Here is a 25,253-nt window from a genome sequence, read left to right as displayed (position 1 = left end):
TGAAAGTCACAAAATACCTCTGGGACTCAATTTATGATATGTAAATAAGGATGATAAATCCCACTTCATGGTACTGTGGAGAGGATTAAATGAGTTAATACACATAAACTGCTTAGAACAATGGCTGTCTCAGAGTATGGGCTTACTAAGTTTTTACTATTATTATGTATACATGATATGACTGGAAAAAGATGACTCATTACAGATTTTCAGAAAGAACTATTTATTGTGAAACAGGAAATGGGTCTTCAGAATGTGTCTTTTTTTCACACCTGATCTTTCCTTGGTGACCCTTGTTTATTTTGGTTTATTCATTCATTAACAGATATCTTTTAACATTGTTTATAGTGTTGCAGATCCTTAAAAGAGCAGATTGTAGAAGGTCATGATATTTTCAAAGAGGACAGATTCTAAAAAAGACTCTAGTGGGGATTGTGTGGTTCAGTGAGGGTGTCCTGCTCCAACTGCGTCTCCAAAACAATGTGTAGATAAAGCATCTAGTTTCATCAGAAGCTTGAAACATACACAGTTTTGTATGTGTTCTCCATTTCCACAGAGTCTGGTGCATATTTCCCCAGATTTATGTAATATGAGAATTTCCAAGCTCTAGATGAATGTCATTCAAAACAGTTTCTGCTGCGTTTGCTGCACTTGGCCCTATTCAAAGAGACATTGTCATTTGCATGCATTACCAGGGAACTCTTAAGTCTTTGGACTTAAGGGAAGGGCGAGAAGTGGCTCAAGCTTCCGCTTGGTCAACTTTGTGACATCAGAGTGCACTAATGGTACAGAGGAGCAAGCAAGGCAAATTGTTAAAACCTCATAATAAGGTATTTTTTCTTTTTGTCAGTGTGTGCTTCCCTCCCCCACCCTCCCCATATCTCTTGATAAAGGTTGCCTTATGATCCTGTGAAAGTAGAATAGTTGTAGCTTGAGGGGCTGTTAAGTAATTTGCCCATTTTATGTTCTGATATCCGCATGGTTAAAATTTGGCCATTGGATGAAGCTACTTTGTTATTGTTTCTATGAAATCCTTGCAGTATTATAAAGATATTTCTTTACGGGGTATATGCATTGTCCCTTTAGCAGCCAGGGTAGTCAGCCAATCATATTTTTAGAAGGCAAGTACAGATTTTTGTAGTTGTGGAAAGGTCATGAGCATGCGTATGATTGTGGTGGAAATACTGCATGCCTTGTGGAGGTGGGCTGTAAAAAGGGAGGTAGAGATGAGGGGGACAAATTCATTGCTCTGATGTCCACATTCCTGCTGCCATCTGTATCTGTCCAAATTAATGTCAAAGAATTATTCTGTTTGATGTAAAATTTATCATACTTTCTGGTTCTTTGTGATGCAGCTGCTTCTATACCATTGCTAATAAAACTAAATCTCATGCCACCTCAGGTTTTGTATCTGTAAAATGAGAATATTAATGCTTGCCTTGAGGGATTTTTAAAAGGCTTCAGTGGGAGAACACACGGTAAGACCCTAGCTGGAACATTGTAGGTCATTGTCAAGTGATTTTTCCTTTCCGGACTCTCAACTTGGTCCATGAAATTAAGATACTTAATAGCATTTTCTTGCTTATTTATATTATATATGCTAATTAATACTTCTAAATCTTAGCTAAAGTAAATAATAGTAATTTTCACTTAGAGCTTTTTATAACATATTCATAACAAACATTATTGACCTCCCACTAAAATAACATAAAGTACTGAACCACTTAAAAGTATTTTGTAAACCTTTTCTCTTTTCCACACACCCTGTTATTTAAAGATCTAAGGCATTAGCTAAAATTCTGCAAACTCTTTACAGCCTCCTGCAAGGCTTCAGGCTATGTCTGAAAGGAATATGAGAAGTAGTTTTAGCCTTCCCAGAACAAGTATTTGCTTAGAACCTACTATGTCTAACTTAATAATTAATCATCCGTTCATTTATTCCACAAATATTTGCAGAACACTTTTTGCATGCCAGGCACTAATCTAGGCCTTAATTTACATTTCTCAGCAAAATCAAATAAGATCCTAGCCTTCAGGAAGCTTACAGAGCAAAAAGGAAGAAAACCTAGTTCAGTAGTCATATAAAAAAAAGTAAAACAGAATGAAGAAAAGAATGAAAGAATGAAAGAAAAATAAATGAAGAAAAAGGTACAGGGTACTATAAGAGCACACAATGCACAGAATTGAGAAAAAAAAAGATGCTTATCCACAATGAAATTTACAGTCTGGTGGGCTGAATTCAGATGCTTAACCAGCTGAGCCACCCAGGCACCCCTGAAAAAGCTTGCTTATTTTGAAAGAGAGAGAGTGCGCATGTGCACGAGTGGGAGAGGGGCAGAGAGAGAGGGAGGGAGAATATCCCGGGCAGGCTCCACGCTGTCAGCGTGGAGCCCTACACAGGGCTTGATCTCATTGACCGTGAGATCATGACTTGAGCCAAAATCCAGAGTTGAACGCTTAGCCCACTGAGCTACCTAAGCGCCCCAAAACCTGATTATATCTGAAGGGAGTTTTGAGAATGTCTGAGAACTGGGTGCATCCTGGTCTTGGCAGCCTTCTCCAGATTGTTGAATTTTTCATAAATTTTAGCTTTTCTGTCCCAAAGGCTGTCATTCATTCATCCAAATGGTAAGTCCCATTGACCTTCAGGACTCTGGTATATTGCTGATGCATGTCCTGGTACCTGAATCATCTCACACATCAAACTGAGTCAGTACCTTCACCTTTCCTCCAATCACAGCACATTTTTACTTGGAAGTAATCATACTGGATATTAGTAGGTTGAGCTCAGTCTTACTATTTTTTTTTTTTTAAATATGGCCTGCACAACTGGAAACATACAAAAGAAGGGAAGATGCCCTATACGCATCAGCACTTCCTGTTGTTCTTTTGATAAATGGTTTAAGCTGACATTTATTGAACGTTTTCACATACCAGACATTTGTGTAAAACATTTTATGTGTGAATTATCTCATGAAATTCTCAAGCTATGTCTGTGATAGAGCTACTGTTCTTAGACTCGTTTTGTAAAGGCTCAGCAGTGGTTTTTAACAACAATATAGCAACTGAAGTTTATTAAGCACCTAATGTGTTCTGAATATTATTCCATGTGTTTTTATTTTTATTCACTCACTTAACCCTTCAGTCAACCATATGAGGTAGGGTAATATTATTATGCCCTCATTTATACATGAGCAAATTGAGGCACAGAGGCTCACCTATGGTTTCCCAAGCAAGGAAGTGGCAAAGCCAGGCTTGGAACCCAGGCAGTCTGGCTTTGTAGCCCATTGTCTTAACTGTCACACCACCTGCCCCAAATTGTCTAGCTGGTACATGATAGTGATTAGAGCCTGGGCTCTCTGACTTTAAAGTGTGGGTGTGTGTGACCATAAGAACAGCCGCAGCCATCTGGAAGAATGCAGAATGGGCTTATATTTTTTTTTTTTTCAAGTTTCCCAGTTGTGTCAAAAGAAATTGACTTAATTTGTAAATATTTCCATGAAGTTTCTCCAGGATAACAACTGACAGACATTTGAGATAGTGGACTTAGGTGCCCCGCTTAGTTCTAATTTTATTACTCTTAATAATGCCAGACCTTGTTTTTTATATTTGGTCTTGCTTCTTAAGTGGAAGATAGAGCTATAGAATATGTTTTCTGAAAGGGACAGTCATTATAGTGTAACCAAGAGAAAATGTTTGTACTACCTGGTGGCATGTTTGTGAAATAACAGAGAGTGGGCTTAATTGCATGATTAGCATGCATATCTTTAGGTTTCAGTGACTTTTTGTACCCTTGCTGACAGCCAGTTTGTGGCCAGGAAGTCAGTACCAGAGAAAGGTCTTAAGTTGTAGACCTGCTGGCTTACACTGGTATCCTTTCATATCATTCAGTGCTTTAAAATGCTTCTTTGCTCTGAAAGTGTTACGCTTTCCAGACACATATTCTTTGTCTTTGATACAGTCTTTGTATTACTGTTGTTGAAGTTTCAGTTTTGGAGTCATACACTCACAATTGTTCATACCTGTCTAATACATCCATAAATACATACTTATAAGTTTCTATCTCTGTATCTCTACTATTTTTATACACCCTAGAAAATGAGGTTTTAAAATGGATCTCATTTTTCTTAGTATGATATTTCAAATGTGAATTTTGGATTTCTTCAACGTTTATGTGTGGGCTTACGTTTATGTTTAATTTATATTAAGTAGTATGTCTTGTATGAAGCATACATGAATCCCACAGTAAGCGAGGTGTACTGCATGCTGCCATTGGGTTTTATTGCCCAGATCATGACTTTAATTAATTATAAATATACACTCTTTGTTATTCTTGGGATTAGAGGCCATTCCATCAGTGTCTTCCCTTAGTCCTGTCACTCTCAGGAGCTTAAGATCTCATATTTAAAACTCCCAACTGAGGTTCAGAAATAGCATCTCTAAGCTGGCATTGCAACATTGGATTGACTCTTTTTCTTTAAATCTTTTTTTTTAAAGTTAAAGATATTATTGGTGTCAATTTCAGTTGTGAAATAATAGAGAGTGGGCGTAATTGATGTTAACATGGTATCTATTTCTCTATCTTTCTGATTTGTTTTTTTTTAATTTTTTAAATTTTTATTTTTTATTCATTGTATTTATTTTCTTCCTTAAATAGTTTATTGTCAAGTTGGTTTCCATATAACACCCAGTGCTCATCCCAACAAGTGCCCTCCTCCATGCCCATCACCCCCTTCCCCTCCCCCACCCCCATCAGCCCTCAGTTTGTTCTCAGTATTCAAGAGTCTCTCATGGTTTGCCTCCCTCCCTCTCCCCAACTATTTTTCCTCTTCTTCTCTTGCATCGTCCTCTGTTAACTTTCTAATTTGTTTTTAAGCCCTGTATCATACTGTTAAAATAGTTGCAGGTTCATCCCATCCTGAACTGATTCACATTGATGTTAATCCTCAAAACAAATGGAAAGTAGATAGGCCATTTTTTATCCTCTGTAGAAATAATCTCTGGGGGAAGGGAAACCCTCAATTACCTCAAGTACTTGGAAATAATGTGATCTTTTATTTATTTATTTATTTATTTTTGATGGGGAGGGTCAAATGAAGGGTAAGTGCTTGCTGAAAATTTGTAATTCCATTAATTTATTTCTTTACCTTATAACCACAAGTAAAAATAGTGGTTTTGAAGGTTTTTGTGGCTCATAATTTGGAACCCAGCAAAAAATTGGGCTTCAACAATGTTGACTCTTGGATACATCTTGGAAATTTGTTCTGTTAATTTCTTTTTATCATATTATGACTTTATGACTTTTCTCTTGGTCTTAAAAGCCAAGTGTGGAAGAGAAGATGAATTATGGTATATGAAGGTTTTAAATACTATAGATGGCCTTTGATTGAAGCTTGATATTATTAGCATAAAACTTCAACAAAAATTTAATATTTCTAGAAGTACTTCAGAATTTATTTTTTAAATAGTTTAAAAATAATTTTGAAACTATGCCAAACATGGTAATTATATTTCCATACAGAAAATGTTTTAATGAGAGATATAAAATAAGGAATTGATTCTGCTTTTTGTTGTAGATACTTGGTAGATGTTTGTCAAATGAATGATAACTTTGTGAAAAGCGTTTTCGATCCTACAAATGGTTTTTTCACTTAAACCTCACTTGACACTGTGAAGTACATTTTCTCAATTTTACAGATGAGAAAACTAAGGCTCAGAGAAATAAGAGGCTTGCCCACTGTCACCTAGTAAACAGTAAAGGTATGATTCCAGTTCAGAACCAGAGTCAAGGCCAAAGTATAAAAGTGCTGCACAAGGCCCGAGATGATCTACAGCTACTCATACCTTCCTCTACCGATCCATCTCCCCCCACTTTTCACTTTGCATGTGGCTCCAGCCACATTTGCTTCTTTGCAGATGCTCAGACTTGCCAGCACACTCCCTGCTGCAGAGCACCTTTGCAATTTGCACCCTGTTCTTGGGCCTCTTCCCCCCATTTGCCCTTTTGGCTGACTACCTCACCTCCTTCAAGAGTTTTCTCAAATGTTCTCTTCCAGGTACATACTCTAATGTTGTACTGTCCACCCCAAAATACAGTTACTCAGCATACTGGTTTCCTCCATAATGTATACCATATAACATATTCATTCATTCCCTTTTTTTTTTAAGTTTATTTATTTTGAGAGAGAGTATGAGCAGAGGAAGGGCAGAGAGAGAGGGAGAGGGAGAGAGAAAATCCCCAGTAGGTTCTGCACTGTCAGCGCAGATCGCAATGTGGGGCTCAAACTCATGAACCAGGAGTTTGCTAAAACCGAGAGACAGACACTTAAGGGATCCAGCCTCCCAGGCGCCCCCATATTAATTTTTTTTATTTGCAATTATTTGTCTCCTTGTGCTAGAATGTAAAACTCTTTGAGAGAAGAAGTGTTAGTCTCTTTTTATGGTGTCCCAGCACTGGTTGTCCCTCAGTGGGAGTTCATTGAATAATTGTTGATTGTATGAGAGAGTGTGAGTGGGGGAGGGTCAAGAGAGATGGGGACAGAGGATCTGAACAGAAGCAGGCTCTGTGCTGACAGCAGAGAGCCTGATGTGAGGCTTGAACTCGTGAACCGTGAGATCATGACCTGAGCCTAAGGCAGATGCTTAACCAACTGACCCACCGACACACCCCTAAACCTTCCACCTTTACATTTATTAATGGTACACTTGGCAAAATTATCAGGTTATTTTTGCTATGGAGGGCATGCCAAATTATACTATTTCATTATGTTGTATATTCATCTTCATTTTGAATATTTTTCTCTCCTTGAATGTAAACCATTTTATTTAAAAAATCAACTAAATTAAAAACTTTTTTCCATGTTTATTTTTGAGAAAGAGAGCAACAGCATGAGTGGGGGAGGGGCAGAAAGAGAGAATGAGACACACATGAGCTTGTGCGTGCGTGTGCATGCGCACGCACATATATGCACAGAGTCTGAAGCAGCCTCTAGGCTCTCAAACGGGCAGCACAGAGCCCAATGCTGGTCTTGAACCCACGAAATGTGAGTTCATGACCTGAGCTGAAGTTGGACACTTAACTGACTGAGCCACCTAGGCACCCCTCAACTAAGTTGTTTTTTTTTTTTTTTAAAAGAAATTTCGCTGACACTTTTCCTTTTTTTTTTTTTTAAACTATTTATTTATTTTTAGATAGAGAAAGCATGATTCAGGGACGGGCAGAGAGAGAGCGAGAGTTTGGAAAGAGAAGGGCAGAGAGAGGATCCCAAGCAGGCTAGGCATTGTCAGCACAGAGCCTGACACAGGGCTCAAACCGATGAACCGTGAGAACATGACCTGAGCTGACATTGGATGTTTTAATTGACTGAGCCACCCAGGTGCCCCCAACTAGATTTTTTAAATGAAATGTTAGAAAAGAAGGCATTATTTTATTAGATTAGTAGAGGGAGGTGATATTTTAAGAAACTAAGGAATTGCATTGTTTAGTTAGGTTTTTGTCAAGTAAGCTGGCCTGTTTTTTTTTTCTTATGTTCATAAATATTGTATCATTAACATGATCATTTAACATTGTATCAGGTGTATAGCATGTTGCTAACACCTCCATCTGGTCACCTGATTACTATTTCTTTTTTGTGGTGAGAACGTTTAAGATCTCTCTAAGTAATTTTCAAGTATATTATACATAGATCCCTGAAACTTACTCATTTTATAATTGGAAGCTTGTACTCTTTGACTAACATCTCTCCATTTCCCTCACCCTTGAGGTCCTGGTAGCCGTCATTCTGATCTCTGTTTGTAGGAGTTTGTCTTGTTTAGATTTCACATATAAGTGAAATCATACAGTATCTGTCTTTCTCTGTGTGACTTACTTTGTTTAGCCCATCCTTATTTCGGGGTTTTTGGTTTGTTTTGAGAGAGAGAGGGTGCGAGGACGTGAGTAGGGGAGGGGCAGAAGAAGAGGAGAGAGAATCCTCAGCGACCGGAGGCTCAATCTCAATCTCAATCTCAATCACAGGACCATGAGATCATGACCTGAGCCAAAATCAAGACTTGGGTGGCTAACCTAGAGTGAGCCACCCGGGGCGCCCCTGTTCTTACTCAGATGCCTTCATTCTTATTTTTTAATTTTCATTTTATGACTTGGTATTATCAAAATATTGAAACAATTTATTTTATGTAATATTAATATTAAATCTTTCCCTCTATTCTGCAGTATAATTTTATTTCCAGAGGAATAAAGTTCTAATTTACAAGTGGAAACATGGAGAAAGAAGATTCAATATGTACAATTTATTGATTGAACCTATATCTGTTGTGTACTTACCATATTCTAGAAACTTCTCCTCGGATCTGGGTATTAAAAGAGGAAGAAGGCATGTGTTTGACTCAGTGGTTTAAAAAAAAAGTACCAATATGATGTGGCAAGTTCTTGACTGGAGGTGTATATAAAATTTTTTGGAAATTTTTATGTTACATAGTTTCTAAGGACTACATGGCTGCCTTAAAGTGAAGAGCTCCTATACTATTGTAGGTATATGGTTATCTTCTCAGCTTTTATGGCCATCTAAACACAGTTCAAATTGGTATGTCATTATAGCTAGAACTCTGTTATCCATGCTGCTAGACTGATGTTGGAACAAAGCAATGATATGGCCCAAAGATCTCCATATACAGGCTGTGGGAAGGTTGGTCCTGGTGCCGGGCAAAGTAGCACTAAGGAGAGGTAAGGAAGGTCAAGGCGGAGAACACATGATCTGTGCATGTGATGGGTTTAAGGAAGGATTGTCTTTTGTTTGGAGATTGCCCTTTCTCTTCTTTTATTATTCCAAGGAGCCTTTCTTTTTATGAAATTACAGTGAAAGTAAATGGTGGCTACTTACTGTTCTAATGACTTTATCTGAAAAAAATATCAACATGGTCTTTTTTGTAATTTCATTGATATAGAAAATCCTCAAAAAAGGGAATCACAAAGATAGTTTTAAATGCTGTGTCATTCTTGCAGCCCTTTTTGGGGGGTGATATAGCCCAGCATGCTACAGGAGTTTCTTGTGTTCAGAGGTCCTGCCTGGTTCCATCTCTGGAAATAAGCCGTTAGGTGATGAATTAATAATAGACTGATGGGGTGTCTGGATGGCTCAGGTGGTTAAACATCCAACACTTGGTTTTGGCCCAGGTCATGATTCTTGCTGTTCCTGGGTTTGAGCCCTGTATCTTTCTGGCTTTGCACTGACAGTGTGGAGCCTGCTTGGAATTCTCTCTCTTCCTCTCTCTCTGCCCCTCCCCCATTGGCACTCTCAAAATAAATTGTTAAACATCAAAAAATATTTAAAAACATAAAAAAAATAATAGGTTGATTTTATCAGCCAGAGGCTTTGGTGGCTTTTGTCCTGGGGGTGATTTTGGTGGCAGGAAAGTTATCTACACCTATAATTAGGAATTGATCAATTTTAAAATGTTTTATTTCTTGTCCTGACAAGTTTCAGTGACTGCCTTGGCAGTAGAAGATAAAGCATGAGGGATACCTAATGCGAAGGGTTGGAAACAGAAATATTTATTAGAAGTGTGTGTACATGTGTATGTGCATGTGTGAGCATGGGTTTGTGTGCATGTATGTTTTCCTCTTTTGATTGGAACATAGTGTCAAAATAAGGCGAGAGCCTTGAATCTTGTTAATTTTGCTGCTGCAACCACTGGTTTCCATCAGTGGTGACTTTTGGGTTTTGCTTATAAAGTGGACAGCATGTATTGATTTGTCAGCTTTTGGGAAAGGAAAACTGGAGAGATCCACTGAAGAATAATAAGAAAGACATGTTGATTGTCCAAGCTGTGTAGAATGATTAATATATTTTGTTGATAACTTTAAGTTACCTGTCTACCATTGTTCACTAGTTTAGGGCTGATTTTATGGCTGTTTAAGTTTAAAAATATGTAAGTGCATGTAGAAAAGCCCATCAAATAGTCCTTCACTTTTTTTAGATTCCAAATTTTCTTAAACCAGTGTCTACCCACGACAGTTTATCTGTAGCTCCGGGGGTGGCGGTGGGGCGGTTAGGTGCTGTTATTGACCACAGTCACCATCACCACCACCGTCGTCGTTTCCAGTGTGGGCTCTGGGAGAAGATGACCTGAATTCAGATACCAGCTGCAGCTCTTACTCGTGGGTAACGCTGGGAAAGTGACTGTGCTGTTCTGGTCCCCAGTCCTTTCTTCTGAAAAACTGGGATATTAATAGTGGTCACTCATAAGGTATCCTGAGGATTAAAGGGGGATGATTCCTGTAAGGAGCTTAGTACAGCACTTTGCAGCAGTCTGTGTTCATTATTATTGTCATTCTTTACCTTGAAATAATCAGTACTGGCCTTTTCTGCCTTTCAGTTTATAGTTTAAACTTGTTTAATGCTCACACCTTGGTCTCATTTTTCTTGATTATTGTTTCCTCTGTGTGACCATTCTACGAGACGTGCTTTTTATCTTTTAGTTTTTAAAGTTTGTTGTTCACTTATTTTGAGAGAGAGAAAGAGGGAGCGTGAACGTGAGGGAGGGGCAGGCAGAGAGAAAGGGAGACAGAGAACCCCAAGCAGGCTCCGAGCTGTCAGTGCAGCGCTTGCTGTGGGGCTGGCTCCATATCACGAAGCCGCAAGATCAGGAAACGCATTTTGAACCTGTGGGAAAAGCACATGTTAGTAATGAGCAAGGTGTTTTCCATCTTTGTACATTCGCTTCTACAGCCCAGGCGAGGAGGAATGCTTTCGCTCTTGTAGATGTTCCCAGGGACCTTCCTTTGCTTGGAAATGGCCAGTTTTCATGGTTACTTTTTTTGTTTGTTTTTTTTAAATTGCTGTTTTTATCTTTTTTATTTTATTTTTTGAGAGAGTGCAAGAGAGTGAGAGAGTGGGGAAGAGGGGCAGAGGGAGCTGGCTCCATGTGCCGCGTGGGGCGCGACACGGGTCTCGATCCAATGACTCTGGGATCATGGCTGGAGCCAAAATCAAGAGTCAGATGGCTGAAACAACTGAGTCACGCAGGCGCCCCTCACGGTTAGTTTTCAATGAACTAAAAGAGAAAGAATTTCAAAGGTGAGGAAGATGAAAGAAGGATTTTATAGTTATTACTTTAAAAACAGTGGTTTTCAAGCATGGCCTCACATTGAAATCACTTGGGATGCTTTTAAAAAATACAGATATATAGTAGTGAGAACACTGCACCACCACCACCGTCATCAACAGCAACAAACGTTTTTGAACTCACTGCTTTGAATACAGTAATAAGTTAATTGGAATGGTGAAGTTTTTAATACTTATTTTAGCTAACATGTTAGTTTTGAGTTAGTTTATTTGTGTCGAAGTATCTTGTGTAATCAACAAGTTATAGCCTAGTTCCTAAGACATGAAACCTAATATTGTAACTTGGTTCATTAGAAAGAGTTAAGAGTTTTGTCTTCCAGTTTTGATGAAAGATATCTGGTTATATCTGTAATTTTTTGGGTGCCAAAAACAATTCCTAATTTAAGCATAGCTCACTAATAAAACAGAATTCCGTTTAGTTTTCCAGAAATACGTGCTATGAGAAGAGCATGCCTCTCGTATCTGTGTTTAGAAGCAAACTTGGTGGCAAGGGTTCGGACAAAGCACGTGGACAGGCAGTTAGGCTTTTTATTGCTGGGACTAGCATGCCTGAGTTCGTCAAGGCTGAGTGCACATAATATCTTAATATTAAGCTCTCCTTAGTACTATGAAACTAAATTTCTGTAAATGTAGCTTCATATACTTTATGCAGATAAAAGTCTCATTGACTCTGTTGAAGTTTTAGAGGGTTGTGTATGATAGGGATGGGAATTTATATACTTTGTGGAGAGTTGTAAGGGATGGGGTGAGAGTAGGGGATCAAAGACCATATTTATATTCTCTCTGTTGGTAACTTAAAAAAATTTTTATTTTATAGTTTATTTTTGAGACAGAGAGAGAGCGTGAGCAAGGGAGAGGCAGAGAGAGAGGGAGACACAGAATCCAAAGCAGGCTCCAGGCTCTGAGCTGTCAGCACAGAGCCCGGTGTGGGGCTCGAACCCACAAACTGCGAGATCATGACTTGAGCCGAAGCTGTATGCTCAATCGACTGAGCCACCCAGGTGCTCTTGTTGGTAACTTTTTTTGTGAGAGTAGGAGAGGGGATCTAGAAGGGCTGAGTAATTGCTTAGGACATTTTCAGGTAAAAAGCATTGTTAAGTTAGTAGGATTTTATTGTAGATCTTTTGAATTAAAATAATTGATTATAAATATTGTTCATTAGGAGTTCAAATAATGTTACTGCTTAGCTTCCAATGCAAACATCATTTTAGAGAAATGTCTATTCACTCTATTTCCACATTCATTTTAATAGCCTATGTGTGAATAAGTTACCAGCCATATCTTTTTTTTAAAATGAATTTGCATTTTTTCCTGTGATGATATGACTAGTAAATGTTATCGTGATGTAAACCTCTTTATTTGATTGGCCTATTTGCAAAGTGTGAATTTAATGTTCTGATTTTCAACAAATTCAGTTGAAGGGAGTTGTAGAGCACTAAACCCAAAGGACAGCTAGCTCATGTTTCATTTCTTCTACCTTTGCTGCGTTTTGCTTCCAAAGTCATCCTGAGTCAGGCCCTGGGGGAAGATGGGCCGATACTGGATCTGTGATCATGTGTCCCAAACATTAGTTGAGATGGAATAATGGAAGCTGTTGACTAGGGAGGAATGAGCTTATTTTGCTGATTAAGACAAACACTAATAAACAGCCAGCCCTTGAAATCATAGTAAGGGTGAGGGGAGGTGCACTTGTGTGTATGTGTACCCATGCACGTATGCAGATAATGTGGGGAAGGGGGGTAGGGCTGTGTGGCTAAAGTGTGTATCAGCTCCTCTTGACTGTCCTTCGGACACAAGGAGAATCTTTGTCTCTTAATTTGAACGTGCATCCTCCCTCTATTGTGGAATTCTATGTTCCTTTTCCCATTCCTTCTTGTTACCTGTAAATTTTCAAATGATTTGGGTATGAACATGTTGGAAGTGGGAGTAGTCATTTTCCTCAGCTTACTGATGAAAATTGGTAGGGGATGCCGGGAGATGTAATAGAAAAGGCATATGGGAGAAAATGACCAGTGCTAAAAGAGAAAAAGAGGGACAGTACGGTGAGTAATGTAACTGCCGAGTGGATTGGCCACTTAGCTGGTCACTACATTATTTTCTTGGGTGAGAAACATACTCTGGAAATCAACTTAGTTTTAAGAGCTGTTCTAGAGCAGTAGAATCTGATTTTATGAATCTTATCAAACTATGATAGTTGAATCAGTTATCTCCTCTTTAAACAGATACTAACACTGAATGGATGGGTTGTTGTGCTCATGACCTTCATGGTATTATATAACCACTTATTGATTCCTCATTATTTATGGTTATGATTCTATGGACTTCTTCTCCTGGGGGCAGGGATGGCTGTGTAGACCAGAGGTTTCCATTAGAAGAGAGACGACACAAGCATCCATCCACTGCCTGGTCAGCTTTGGGATTCTAAGATGACCTTTATTTTTTCTAATTTACATTTATTTCTAAATGTCTGTAATTTGTAATTTGTTTTCCTTCAATCTAAGTTACTTCAGAAGTGTTTAGATTTTCAAGTGGCTTGGATTTGGGAGGTGGGTCACTTTGAATTGTTAAAATCTAGTGTTACTACATTATGGTTAGAATATATTGCCTATCTGATTTCTTCCTTTCGTCGTTTATGATCATTTATGATCTTCTTTTTCCAACCTAATACCAGATACTTTTGATACATGTTTCTTTGCAAAGATACTTGTTAGCCGCTTCTGAGACTGGTTCCGTAATACATTAAACTTGTATCATTGAAACCTTCTGGGCTACTCAGAGTGTTTCTTCTCTTATACTGGCTTGTTCTACATTTTCCCATTACCTATTTTCATAGTTCGCTGGGATTAGGGGAGATGAGGGCACGGAGGTTAAAAACAGCTATTTGAGGCAGTCAGAGGACCAGACATTACAAGGGCCTTTTGCTCAGACTGATTTAGGTCCTCCTTCAGTGAGAATGAAAAAAAAAATTTTTTTTTAAATTGTTGCTATAATTGAATTGTCTCTTTGAGGAACACTTCCCCCTCTTTTTCTTTCAGTCACTCTAGATTACTTCTGTTATTTAAGTTAAGGAGACGAGATCATTTAGAAGAATTTAGCCTGTGATAAAGAATAAAGAATAGCTTATTGCCGTATGTGTTAATCTCAGGAATGGGCTAGAGGGAGATAGAGAAGGCGCTCAGCCTGATCCTTTATGAATGGGACATGTTGGAGATTAATTGTTGATTTCTCTCTGTGTTCTTCCTCTTCTTATCTCTTTGCACACACCCGGTTTTCTGAAGTCTGGTATTCCTCTTGCCTTTTCTTGAGTTTCATGATTACATGGTGATGAGGAGTCCTGGGTCTAGAGCCGGTCTGCCTGGGTTTGAATCCTGTCTTTCTGCTTGTTGACTGTATGATTCTGGGCAAGTCACTGAATTTCCCTGTGTCTTGATTCTTCATTTGTTAAATAGTACCTACTGCATAGAACTGTTATGGTATTATATGAGATGTAATATGTGAAAATGCTTAGAATAGTACATGATAAATGTACCCAATAGTGCTTAATAAATGTAAGCTACTGTTATTCCATGAGGCTTTGGATAGCCTGTTTCACATTTGTCTATGACATACGTCAATTTAGATAAAGAATAAATTTCAACTGCCTAACATAAAAAAAAAGACTAAATGTTAATTGCCTAAATTTTAAAAATAGCCAAATATATGAATCTCTTGAGGATTCTTGCAGTGACCACAACGATTAATCAGTGTTGTCACTACTTAAATGATGGTTTGCTTTTTGGAGGAAAGGCTGTCATTTATAGATGCTTTCATAATTCATATGTGCCAACATATACAGTTCTCCATGTAAATGGTCTGGTTTTTAAGCTTATTAAAGTTACTGTGTCAAAAACAGGGTTAATTAAAATCTCCTTTAAAGATTTTATCCTTAATGTTACATTAATAAGATTCTTTTATTCCCCGTGCAGCATCAAAACTTCCATTCAGCTTTGAGGTATGAGGTCTGATTTAGAACCTGCAAGACTTCAGTACTTGACCATCATGGTCCTATGCATGTAACTAGTCATTGGCTATGGATATATAGCCATTTTCATAAGCTCCTTAGTTTTGTTTTCTTATTAATTAATTTTGAATACATGAAGCAGGTATCAAAGAGAAAGCTTGGTCTGATTAAACTCAGTTCTTATAGTCTTTAGTTTTAGACTAGATTTAGACTAGACTAGTTTTAGCTAGATTTTTTTTTAACGTAATTAAGTCTAGGGCCATAGAATAAGATCTCTCACAGCCTAACTCAAATCCCAAAGTCTTTGTAATACATTAGGCTTTTGGGGACCCATGAGGGTGGTGGTGGGAGATGAAACTCACTGGTTAAGAATAATTTTTAAATTTCTAACTTGTTTTTACTAAGAATAGCAGTGATGCTCTACATACCTTCAGAAATACCAACCACATCTTGTTCCTTTGTATCTGCTAGAGAAATCCTATGTTTTCAGGTGTCCTGCTCGCTATCATCTAGGCTCACCTTAAAGTTCATGTCAGAAGGGAGTGTTTTGGGGGAGAATTATCTCTGAGGTCCCAGGTACTTGGACTAACACTTGGGTTGTGGGCTGTGAGGAGGAGAAGGGGGGTGTGGAGAGGAGTCACCTGAACCCTTTGAGTAGGAGCCTCACCCTCACTGCCTTCTGCTAGGGCTGCAGGTGTTGTCAGGCGGGTGCTGCTAACTGTCGCACTTACCTCCAGAGAATAGGTGACCCATGCTTTATGGCTGCTGGAAAGCATTTACTGGGAAGCTGGCAACTGAAGGTGGTTGCAAGTGACAGACCAAACATTGTTCAAGTCCTTGTTGAGTAGTACAGAGGGAGTTTGGAAGTGTGGTTAGAGACCTGGGCACTGTGTCCAGCTCCATAACTTATTCATTGTGGGACGACCTCAGTGATAGTCTCCAATTTTCTTTTTGGGAAAACAATATAATGCCATCTGCTTACCTTTAAGAGTGTTTTGAGGATTAAGGAGTTAATCACCTTGGATGAAGGCAGGAGCCTGAGCATAATATCATTGCCTTTTTAGAGAAGTTCCGGTTTGGGGAATAAAGTAGTGAAAATAAAGGAATGGAATGGGCTGTCTACAACTCGGTATGTTTCAAGTCCAGCTGTAAATCAGGTTTCCATTCTAGCTGAGAAATTTTAACTTAAAAAAATATATATATATTTTAGAAATGACACCAAACCAAATGTCTGACCTGCTGTTTGTGGGAAAGAACAGATGTTTATTCTGAGAACATACTAATGAAGATGTTAGTGGTTTTCTCCCACTGTAAGGGAATAAGATGGGTCATAAGAGAGAGCAGAGATTTAAGTATAGTTTGCTCTTACTGTCCCATCACCGGTGTGTTCTTTTTGAGAGAATCGATATTACTTCATTTTGTTGGTTTTCCAAGTTTCTTTGACAAAGAAACTTCATAGAAGTCAAGCCAAAACAAAACAAAATATAAACACACATACAGCAGTTGCTTTAAATACCAAGGGTGTCAGCATGAAATTAAAATGAATTTACTGACATTTCTGCTTTGAAATTTTTTAAGTAAAACTAATTTAAACCAACAGTGAAAACTTGTGGCTTTACCTTATAATGGGAAGTTTGACCTTTTTCAGTGCTTTTGGCTCAGGGGTTTTGACATGGGATGTTTCTGGTTAAAATTTGCTTCAACTTTCTAATGGCTCTTGGGATTTTGGTCAATCTTTGGTTGTGGAATAGCAAATGCTGTCTATTGTGTTGGTACCATGTAGTTTTCAAAGACAAGGTCTCTGAAGTAGTGGCTATGGTATCCCCTCCGCCCATGTGTAATTGTTAAAAAGAACACTGTTGTCATGTGAATTCTTATTTTTTTTGAGCTTGCTTTTGAAGTAACTTTCACAGAGAATTCCTGTTACCTAGAAATTGATGACAGACTTACACCATTTCCTTTTTTTTTCTTAGACGTTCCATCCTCAGAGCAGCCTGAACTGTTCCTAAAGAAACTTCAGCAGTGCTGTGTCATTTTTGACTTCATGGACACGCTATCTGATCTTAAAATGAAAGAATACAAGCGCTCCACTCTTAATGAACTGGTGGACTACATTACAATAAGCAGAGGCTGTTTGACAGAGCAGACTTACCCTGAAGTAGTTAGAATGGTGAGTTTCTTGTTTTCGCCGCGGACACTTTTAAGCATCTTCCATAGCGACGCACAGGTGTAATTATTGCAGAGCCAGGTCACTGGAGGTCACCTCCACAAATGAGAGCCAACCTTCTGAGAGCTAAGCTAAAGTAGCCGGAACAATAATAGAGTTTGAAGAGTATGATTTCATGAGCGTGAAATCCACAACTTTTCACCTACAACAGTACTGGAGGAGCCAGTGACTTCCGGATATGAAGCCAGGATGGCCAGGGTGGTCTTGGATTTCTGGCGCTGGGAAAAGAAAGGCACAGGAGAATCAACACAAGTTGTAGATCTGTGTTTGAAAAATATTCAAGCCTGTTGGATGTCTTGATTTTTTTTTTTCCTTTTTTCTCCCTGTTCATCGTGGTAAATTAGAAATGGCTTTAACCTTAATAAAATTGTGATTTGTAGAATCTAGTTAAAGCCTCTCCTGGCTTTATATAAACTAATCATTCTCATTATGCTCTTGAAATCCGGGGTGATGTCTTTCATTTTTTTTTGAACAGTGTCTTGCACTTTGTGTGGTCATTAGGAGTTATGAGAAGAAACATTATTAGCATAATGGAAGTAATTATGTTCTTATTGGGTCAATAATTATATTAGTTTTTTTTTTTAAAAGCTGAGCCAAAATATGGTTTTCTGTTAGATTTCTATGGGAAGCTTGCCTTCCTTGGCATCCCAGAAGATCTTGGATCTAGAGACTATGTGCCCTCTGGGGGAGGTGGGGCTCTTCCCCTAATTGGTGAAATGGTGCTGCAGAGACCCAAAAGGGTCAGCGCAACCACTGGGAAGCCCCTTGGGGAATCTGGCCCCTTCTCTCTGTACTGCTGGAACCTGTCTAGCTTTTCCGTTCAACTTTTATAATTTGTATCCAACAAATACAGAAAAGAGACCTCTGTGATGAAGTAGATGCGGTTAAGAATGAATAGTTCAGATTTGGGAAGGGATGTGAATTATCACAACTTGAGAAACCGTGATTGATGCATGAGGGTCATTTCAAAACAATGTCCAGTGTTTCCCTCAGATTGATGTTTGAGTGTATGTCGTGTTTGTCGTTAATTTAGAAGAATGTAATAGTAGAATGCTGTGTAGGTTAACTGTTAACACTGGAGCTCGTGAGCAGTGGTTCTCAACGATGGGTGATTTTGCTTCCCAGGGCACTTTGGCAATATCTAGAGCCACACTCAGGGGTTGGAGGGATGTGCTACCAGCATCTAGTGGAGAGAGGCCAAATTACAGCTAAACATCTCATGATGCACAGGACAGCCCCCCAAAAAAGAATGATCTGGCCCTAAATGTCAATAGTGCTGTTGTTGAGAAGCCCTGCTCTCGAGTTTGCATGCTCTCTAAACCTCTTAACCTGACACCTGGGGTTTTCTCTAGGCCATCTGCCTTATGCAGACAGAGCATGGCCATTTGGTTTTAACCTACCCGTGTCCTCAGCCAAACAGAGGTATCCACTGTTTATAACTTACTTTTATATCATTCCATGGATTGTCCATGAGTATGTAAGCATATATGAGCATCTAGGTATGAATACACAAGTGGTGGCATACCCTACACACTTATCCATACCTCACTTTTTTCACTTACCAGTATAGAATATGTATCAGTGCACATAAAGCTGTCTCGTACAGTCTTACAGGTGTGCGATGTTTCATTGTGTGGCTGCACCATGATTTATTTAACCACTATCCCCTGAATATTCTTATATACCTGTCAGTATACCCTTTTGTGAGAACCTCTGTATGTTTACTAATTTTTTTTCTTTAATAGCCTTTCTTTTCCCCCTGTTTCTGGACTTTCATGTGTGTCTTGGGCCCCACCTCTGATTCGCGCCTTCCTTTCAAGACTTGGCTTAAGGTGCTACTGCTGTTTCCTGAAAAGCCCAGAATTGTCTCCTACCTGCATTTCCTTCGATTCTTGGCAATTCACCCTTTTGGAATTTGTTCATTTGCTGTTTTTTACTTTTTTTCACACCTTTATCTAATTTTTCTAATTAGACTGTAAGCACTTCTAGGCAGGAACTGTGCCCTGCACATCTCTGTGGCCTCCGGAATACCTCCTAGTGCAGGTCTACCAGGAGTTTGTTGAATGAGTGAATGAATTCCTTCTTAAATGTGAGTATTTCAGGCTCTCAAATTATCTCAAATTAAGATATTGAATGTCATTGGGTTCTATTTAGTTTTAAAACCCAGTATTTGGCACAATCAAAAAATTCTTTTATTCTTATGAAACCAGCTTGGTTCTAAATGAGCTTTGGTCTCTTAATAGAGACTGTTTTCCCTGCTCCCCACCCCTCCTCCAACCCCCTTCCAAAAAAAATTTTTTTTAGAAGTCTCCTGTCAGGTCAGTTCTGTGTGAGTGTGCATTTAAAAACATACTGGAGCCCTACCCTAGGAAATGTTAAATCTATAGCCCTTGTGCTATTCTAGGGCATTAGAAAATTAACTTTCCAGATGGTGGTTTAGGGCTCTCAGGGGTATAGTTTATTTTTCAAATCTCATGATTTGTGAAATTGTAACTATTAATTTTACATGGTTCTTAAGGCAGTCTGGGGGCATTTACAGAGAAGGGTTAGTGTGGGAGAGTCTGAAAGAGAAAGGACTTTGGAACCACACAGACTTGGGGTCAGGTGCCAGCTCTGGCCACACCTACTTGCTTCATTACCTCGGATGGAGCCCTTCCTCTGGGGCCCTCAGTTTTCGTGTGGTGGTAAGAGGCACGTGGGATCAGGGCAAGGGTCCTTCCTGTGTCGCTCCAGGAATACTCTGCCTAAGTAAAGTTGTTGTGCTTTGTACATCAAGGTCCTCACCTCCTCATAACAAATGCAGTCTTAGCAAGCTGGCCTCTACCGCTCTGTGAGAAAGGTTGGAACCCAGTCCCCACTTGTTTCCCGCTACTCCTTTGCATATTTTGCCACCTCGGAACCCCCTTCTGTATAGAAATTCTGGTGCTGCCACTGCTCAGTTTCCTCATCTGTATCATACCTGCCTTTTTGGGCCTTTTGTGAGGATTGGCAATAACTGTATAAATTTCTTAGAATAGCCCCTAACGTATGGCAAGCATTCATTCAATAATATTGTATTTTGATGATTCTGTTATTATATACTTGATTTTACACTCATGGATGAAACCCAGAGTTCCTGTTTGTGGACTTGAGATGCAGTCAGCTGGATGTGTTGTATCCCATTGCCTCAGTGGTTCTCAAATTCTGTAATTCCAAGGTGCCTGTTGAACAAACCCCACCTATTCTTTCTTGTTACTGTAAAATGCAAGTGCTTCATTAGGTTTAGTGAAGGAAATGGTGGTGCTTTTAGTGAAATATCAGTGAAGTGGTAGCCAGGTTTTATAAATGAGGATGAGTGATGACTTACATGTTCTGGTGTCAGCACTATTACCAAAGCCCTTAGATCCAACCTGAAGGGACCTGTCCTTAGAGAGCCCTAAATCTGTTAGGGGAAGGAGTGACAAATGAAAGTAATCTGTGAGTTGTAGAAGCCACTTTTAGCATTAAATGAAGTCTAGATACCACCTCCAGGCTGCTAGAATTAAGAAAGCAAAGCAGCTCTTGATGTGTAAACAGGATGAAACACTCTAGTACCTACCTTCCGTGCGGGAGAGCTGTGCCAGCTGGCGGAGAGAGCCCCAGAGAATGTGGAGGTCACTGTCCTCATCTCTCATCTTCCACCTGACTGATGGCAAGGTCTCGGGCAAATAACTCATTTCCTCTCAAGCCCCAGTTTTTCCTGTTGTAAATGGAGGGGGTCGATGACGATCACTCCCACCTTCCAGCTCTGCAAACCAGTGGCTCTTTCAGTCAACACAGTCTAAGAAATGGAGAATGAATTCTGCTTCCAAAATAGTTGGTTAGGTAAGTGGTTTGTTTCATGTATTCCGCATGAGGGCATATCTGATGGAAAAACGAGAATCGGGACTTATAGTTCCTTGAGGCTTTGGCTCATTCTGCTTTGTATCATCTCAAGTGTCAGGCTTCTGTCCTTGAGGCAGTATTTTTACCACATTATGCTAATGTTTTCTCTCTGGTTCTGTTGCCATGCATCCATTTGAAAGACACTTTAAAATTTCTGGCTCTCCCAGTAATCTTGTGCTATTTTTTTTTTTAACCCAAACTCGAACTCTTATATTTTATGCTGTTTATATCTGCACATCTTCCTTTTCAAAAATGTCTCTGTTGGGTATAGTTCGAATGTGAGTTGAAATCTCATTGGTGAAGACATTATTTTAGCTAACTCCAGCTAAAGTTTACTGAATGACTTAGAACTTTTACATTTTGATGATTAAAAAAAAAAAGGTTGGGTCCTGCTCTGTCAGCAAACTCAAAATCCGGTAGAAGGGATACCCATGAATGAAAGTAAGTGTATTAATAGAAGTTATGTACAGGCAAGAAAGGAGCAGAAAGGGTGAGTAGTCAGAGGAGGGTAGTAGTCAGAGACGGTCAAGGAAGGCGTTTTACAAAGTAAGTAAAGCCTCAGTAGGTGTTAAAAGGTGAATGCATGTTTTCTAAGTGGCTGAAATAGTGTTGAAATGAAAAAGAGAATTACATGATGCAAAGAGATTTCCAAACCCAAGATATATTCAGAGAAACACAAGTAGTGTTGTCACAGCATAGTGTGTGTGTGTGTGTGTGTGTGTGTGTGTGTGTGTGTGTGTGTGTTGGGGAGTTCGAGGAGGTGAATGGTGGCCGTTGAAGCTGCAGGTGTGGTCCCGTTCCTGAAAGAACCTCTCAGACAGTAGATAAACATTGGAAAGTTTTAACCAGTTGAGTGACATGGTCAGATTTGTATTGCACTAGCTGTAGGCCAGATAGATTGGAGGGGGCCAAAATTGAAGACAGGGAAGAATCAGTTAGGGAAGGGGTGTTTTAGAGAAGCTGTGGAGGCCCTAAAGCAAGCACAGGTATGAAAGTAGAGAAGGAGAGGACAGGATGGCGTTTGAGACTCACATAAAATTAAAGCCACTTGGCCTTTGTGTGGATGTTGGCACTGTGAGAGAGAGGAAGGGATCAAGGATAGCTTTGGGAATTAGGTGGCTTGTTATGCTATTATTTGAGAAGGGTATAGTAGGAGGGTGAGTGGGTTTTGGATGGAAGCTGAGGAGTGGACTTTTGATGTGTTAAGTTGGAGGTTATGGGAGACCTAGACGTGGAAAGCTGGAGATGAAGATTGGGAATTGTCAGTATGGGAGGAGGACAGGAGAAACAAAGAACAGTGATGGAATTGCAGGTGGTACAGGGAACCACTGGGCTTTGAGCAGCAGTGCCAGTGGGAGCCTGGGGGTTGAGGAGTGCGCCAAGTATAAGGAAGTTGCGATGATGCCTGTAGATGGTGATTGCGTGTTCACTGGTGGAATCTTGGGGATACTGTCTTCATTTGAATATAATCCTATGCCTTCTCTTGCGGAAAGTATACCTTGTGGCACTGGTTGTTTGCCATTACATATTTTCATATTTTGTCTTCCTGTCTTAGCTTTTATTGGTTTCAAAGTCTGCCCCACTCCTAATCAGGGATTAAATTTCTATATACCTCAAGTGGTAGAATATGTGATTTTTTGAAAGGTAACATAGTTTTAAGATAAAATATTTTGAACAATGTTTCTCTTTTCTCTTGAAGTCTTTCCTTGAGTCCTAATTATTGTTTCTTGGCCACCATTAGCTTTGTTTTTCCTATTCTCAAATTATACCCTGTCATTTGATTATCTGTGTGTTTTATCTTTTATATATCCTTTGATTTATTGAGAAATCACAGCTCTGGTTTGCCTCTTAATAGAAAAATACGGTTCTGTAGAAAATAATGAAGTTGCAGTTAAAGGTCTCAGAGTCTGCCTACACAGACTTTTAGGAGTGCTTTGTTAATTTCACTGCATACTTTATTGGCTGAAGGACAGAGTTTCTTTTCATAAAATAACAACTATCTAAAAGTAGCCTTGAGAATGATAACTACCAGGGGGAAATCTGAAATTTCCATTTTTCATCTTCTGGCATCTGATAAGGAATGTAACCATATATCCTGGCCAGAATTTGCCTTGGAGGTGACTCTTCAGACTGGAAGGAGATAAGATCTGACTCACAGTGGTGATGCTGAGGTGGGGGTGATGGTGGTGGAGATGGGCTGCTTACACTATTGAAAATATAAATAATTGAGTAATATCTGGGAAAGGCACCTAGGAACTGAAATTATTGGCAAATTTTGAAAATAGGATATGTCTAAAAGATAGGACCTGAGAATTAAGTTGAAAGGTGAAGGATTCCTTGGTGTTAAGGAAAGAATTTAAGGTTACAATAATGAAGATTATCAGTAGACAGTTTTTAGAATGAGATCAGGAAGGATTAGCTGCTCAAGGTTAGGAGCATATTGTTACCATTTGTAATTTATCAGAAGGTAGAAAAATGGGCAGGCACTTTCTCCTTTCCTTAATTATCTTAAACAATTGCATTGCGCTTCTTCAGTTAATGCTCACTTAATAATATTCATTTAGCATCCTAGGATGTCTATAGATTGTTTTTATAAGGTCAGTGGACCTTCTGATGTTGACTGCAGAATTTTGAGTGGTGTTTGTGTGTGTGTGTGTGTGTGTGTATTATAGAGCATGAGAGGGGGAAAGGGGCAGAGGGAGAAAGAGAGAGATTCCCAAGCAGACTCCATGCTCAGCATGGTAGAGTCTGATGCAGGGGTTGATCCCTTAGCCCTGGGGTCACGGCCTGAACTGAAATCAAGAGTTGGATGCTCAACTGACTCTGCCACCCAGGCACTCCTGCTTTGTGTATTTTTGTGGTAGAAGATCCATAGCTTTTGATTGAATATTCAAAGACACACCTGACTCCTGAATGGTTTAAGCTTGATTTTACCACACGTGCAGTGCTCTGCTACTTGCTGCTCTCTTGGAAAATACAAGATTGGAAAGGAGCAGGGTTTTCCCATTTTTGGCAGTAACTAAAGATGAAAAACAAAGTTGTTAGAATGATTTCACCAATGAAACCTTCACTTTCGGAAAGTTTCTTTTGGTAGTGCATTTGGTTTCTTAAATGCATGTCTGACCCTAGATTTTTTGTTTCATCTTGTGTCAGTTTTGGTAGGTTGTTTCTAATAGTTCCACAACCCTGTGAGCTTGATAGTAATATTATGTATATTATTTTATAGATGATGTGAAGGAGGTAGAGAGAGGCTATGAAAGTTTCCCAGAGCTCCACACTTGGAGAACAGGCAGAGCTGATTTGAATCCAGGCTCTTTGGCTCTGGAGACCATACTCTTAACTTCTGTGCCTAATGCTTTCCTGGAATCAATTTTTACTATAGGAATGAGGACTAAAACCCAAAGATTGGACTCCTGCCTCTGTACTGTGTCCTTTTCCTCAAGCTCTTCTAAATAAATAGGTAATAAGGCTTTTGAATAGCTTTTCCCTGAGTCTTGCTGCTTCTGACAAGGCCAGACCAAATAGTAGGCTTCGGGATTAAATATTCATTTTTGCTTAAGAAACAGCTTTCCTCTCACACGCTCTCCCCTCACCACCTCACTACCCTGCCTTTGTGGTATTCTTGCATTAAGAGTGCTTCTGAACCTTGTTTTCCCTGCTCTCCCACTCCCTCCCAATATGCAAGAGTGAATGATGATCGGGTGCTGAAGAGGAGCTCAGGAGGAGGGCTTGTGTAGGTCAGAATTCTCCTTTGTTCCACCCAAAGTACGGGTCTTGAGAATATCCTGTCTCCTGAGTTCATGTGCTCCCCCCGTATCTTTTTTCTCTGTCCCCCATTAGCAGCAGCCAAGCTCTACCAGCAGCATGGCGTCCTTGCATTGCCTCCTTAGCTTGAATTTGGAGCAAGGGAGTTAGGTGATTGGAACATCCCTCCCTCTCCAGGATGGTGCCTAATCCTTGGAAGCACTTAAGTGGGTACAGCCTTCTTTTGGTTGCCCTT

General features: G+C 39.4%; 1 protein-coding gene across 3 annotated transcripts in view; it reads left to right on the top strand.

The window, feature by feature from the left end:
- The window catches only part of PPP2R5E (protein phosphatase 2 regulatory subunit B'epsilon), a 147,555-nt gene that overhangs the window by 64,092 nt on the left and 58,210 nt on the right, over nt 1–25,253 (top strand). For all 3 annotated transcript variants that reach the window (XM_039242110.1, XM_039242112.1, XM_039242109.1), the window contains exon 3: nt 17,097–17,293. In XM_039242110.1, coding sequence (XP_039098041.1) covers nt 17,097–17,293 — 197 coding nt within the window. The remainder of the gene's footprint in view (nt 1–17,096; nt 17,294–25,253) is intronic.

This window comes from Hyaena hyaena, unplaced genomic scaffold (genome assembly GCF_003009895.1).
Source record: "Hyaena hyaena isolate Hyena2069 unplaced genomic scaffold, ASM300989v1 scaffold_208, whole genome shotgun sequence".
NCBI classification, from domain to species: Eukaryota; Metazoa; Chordata; class Mammalia; order Carnivora; family Hyaenidae; genus Hyaena; species Hyaena hyaena.
This window is presented reverse-complemented; position numbering and strand designations above follow the sequence as displayed.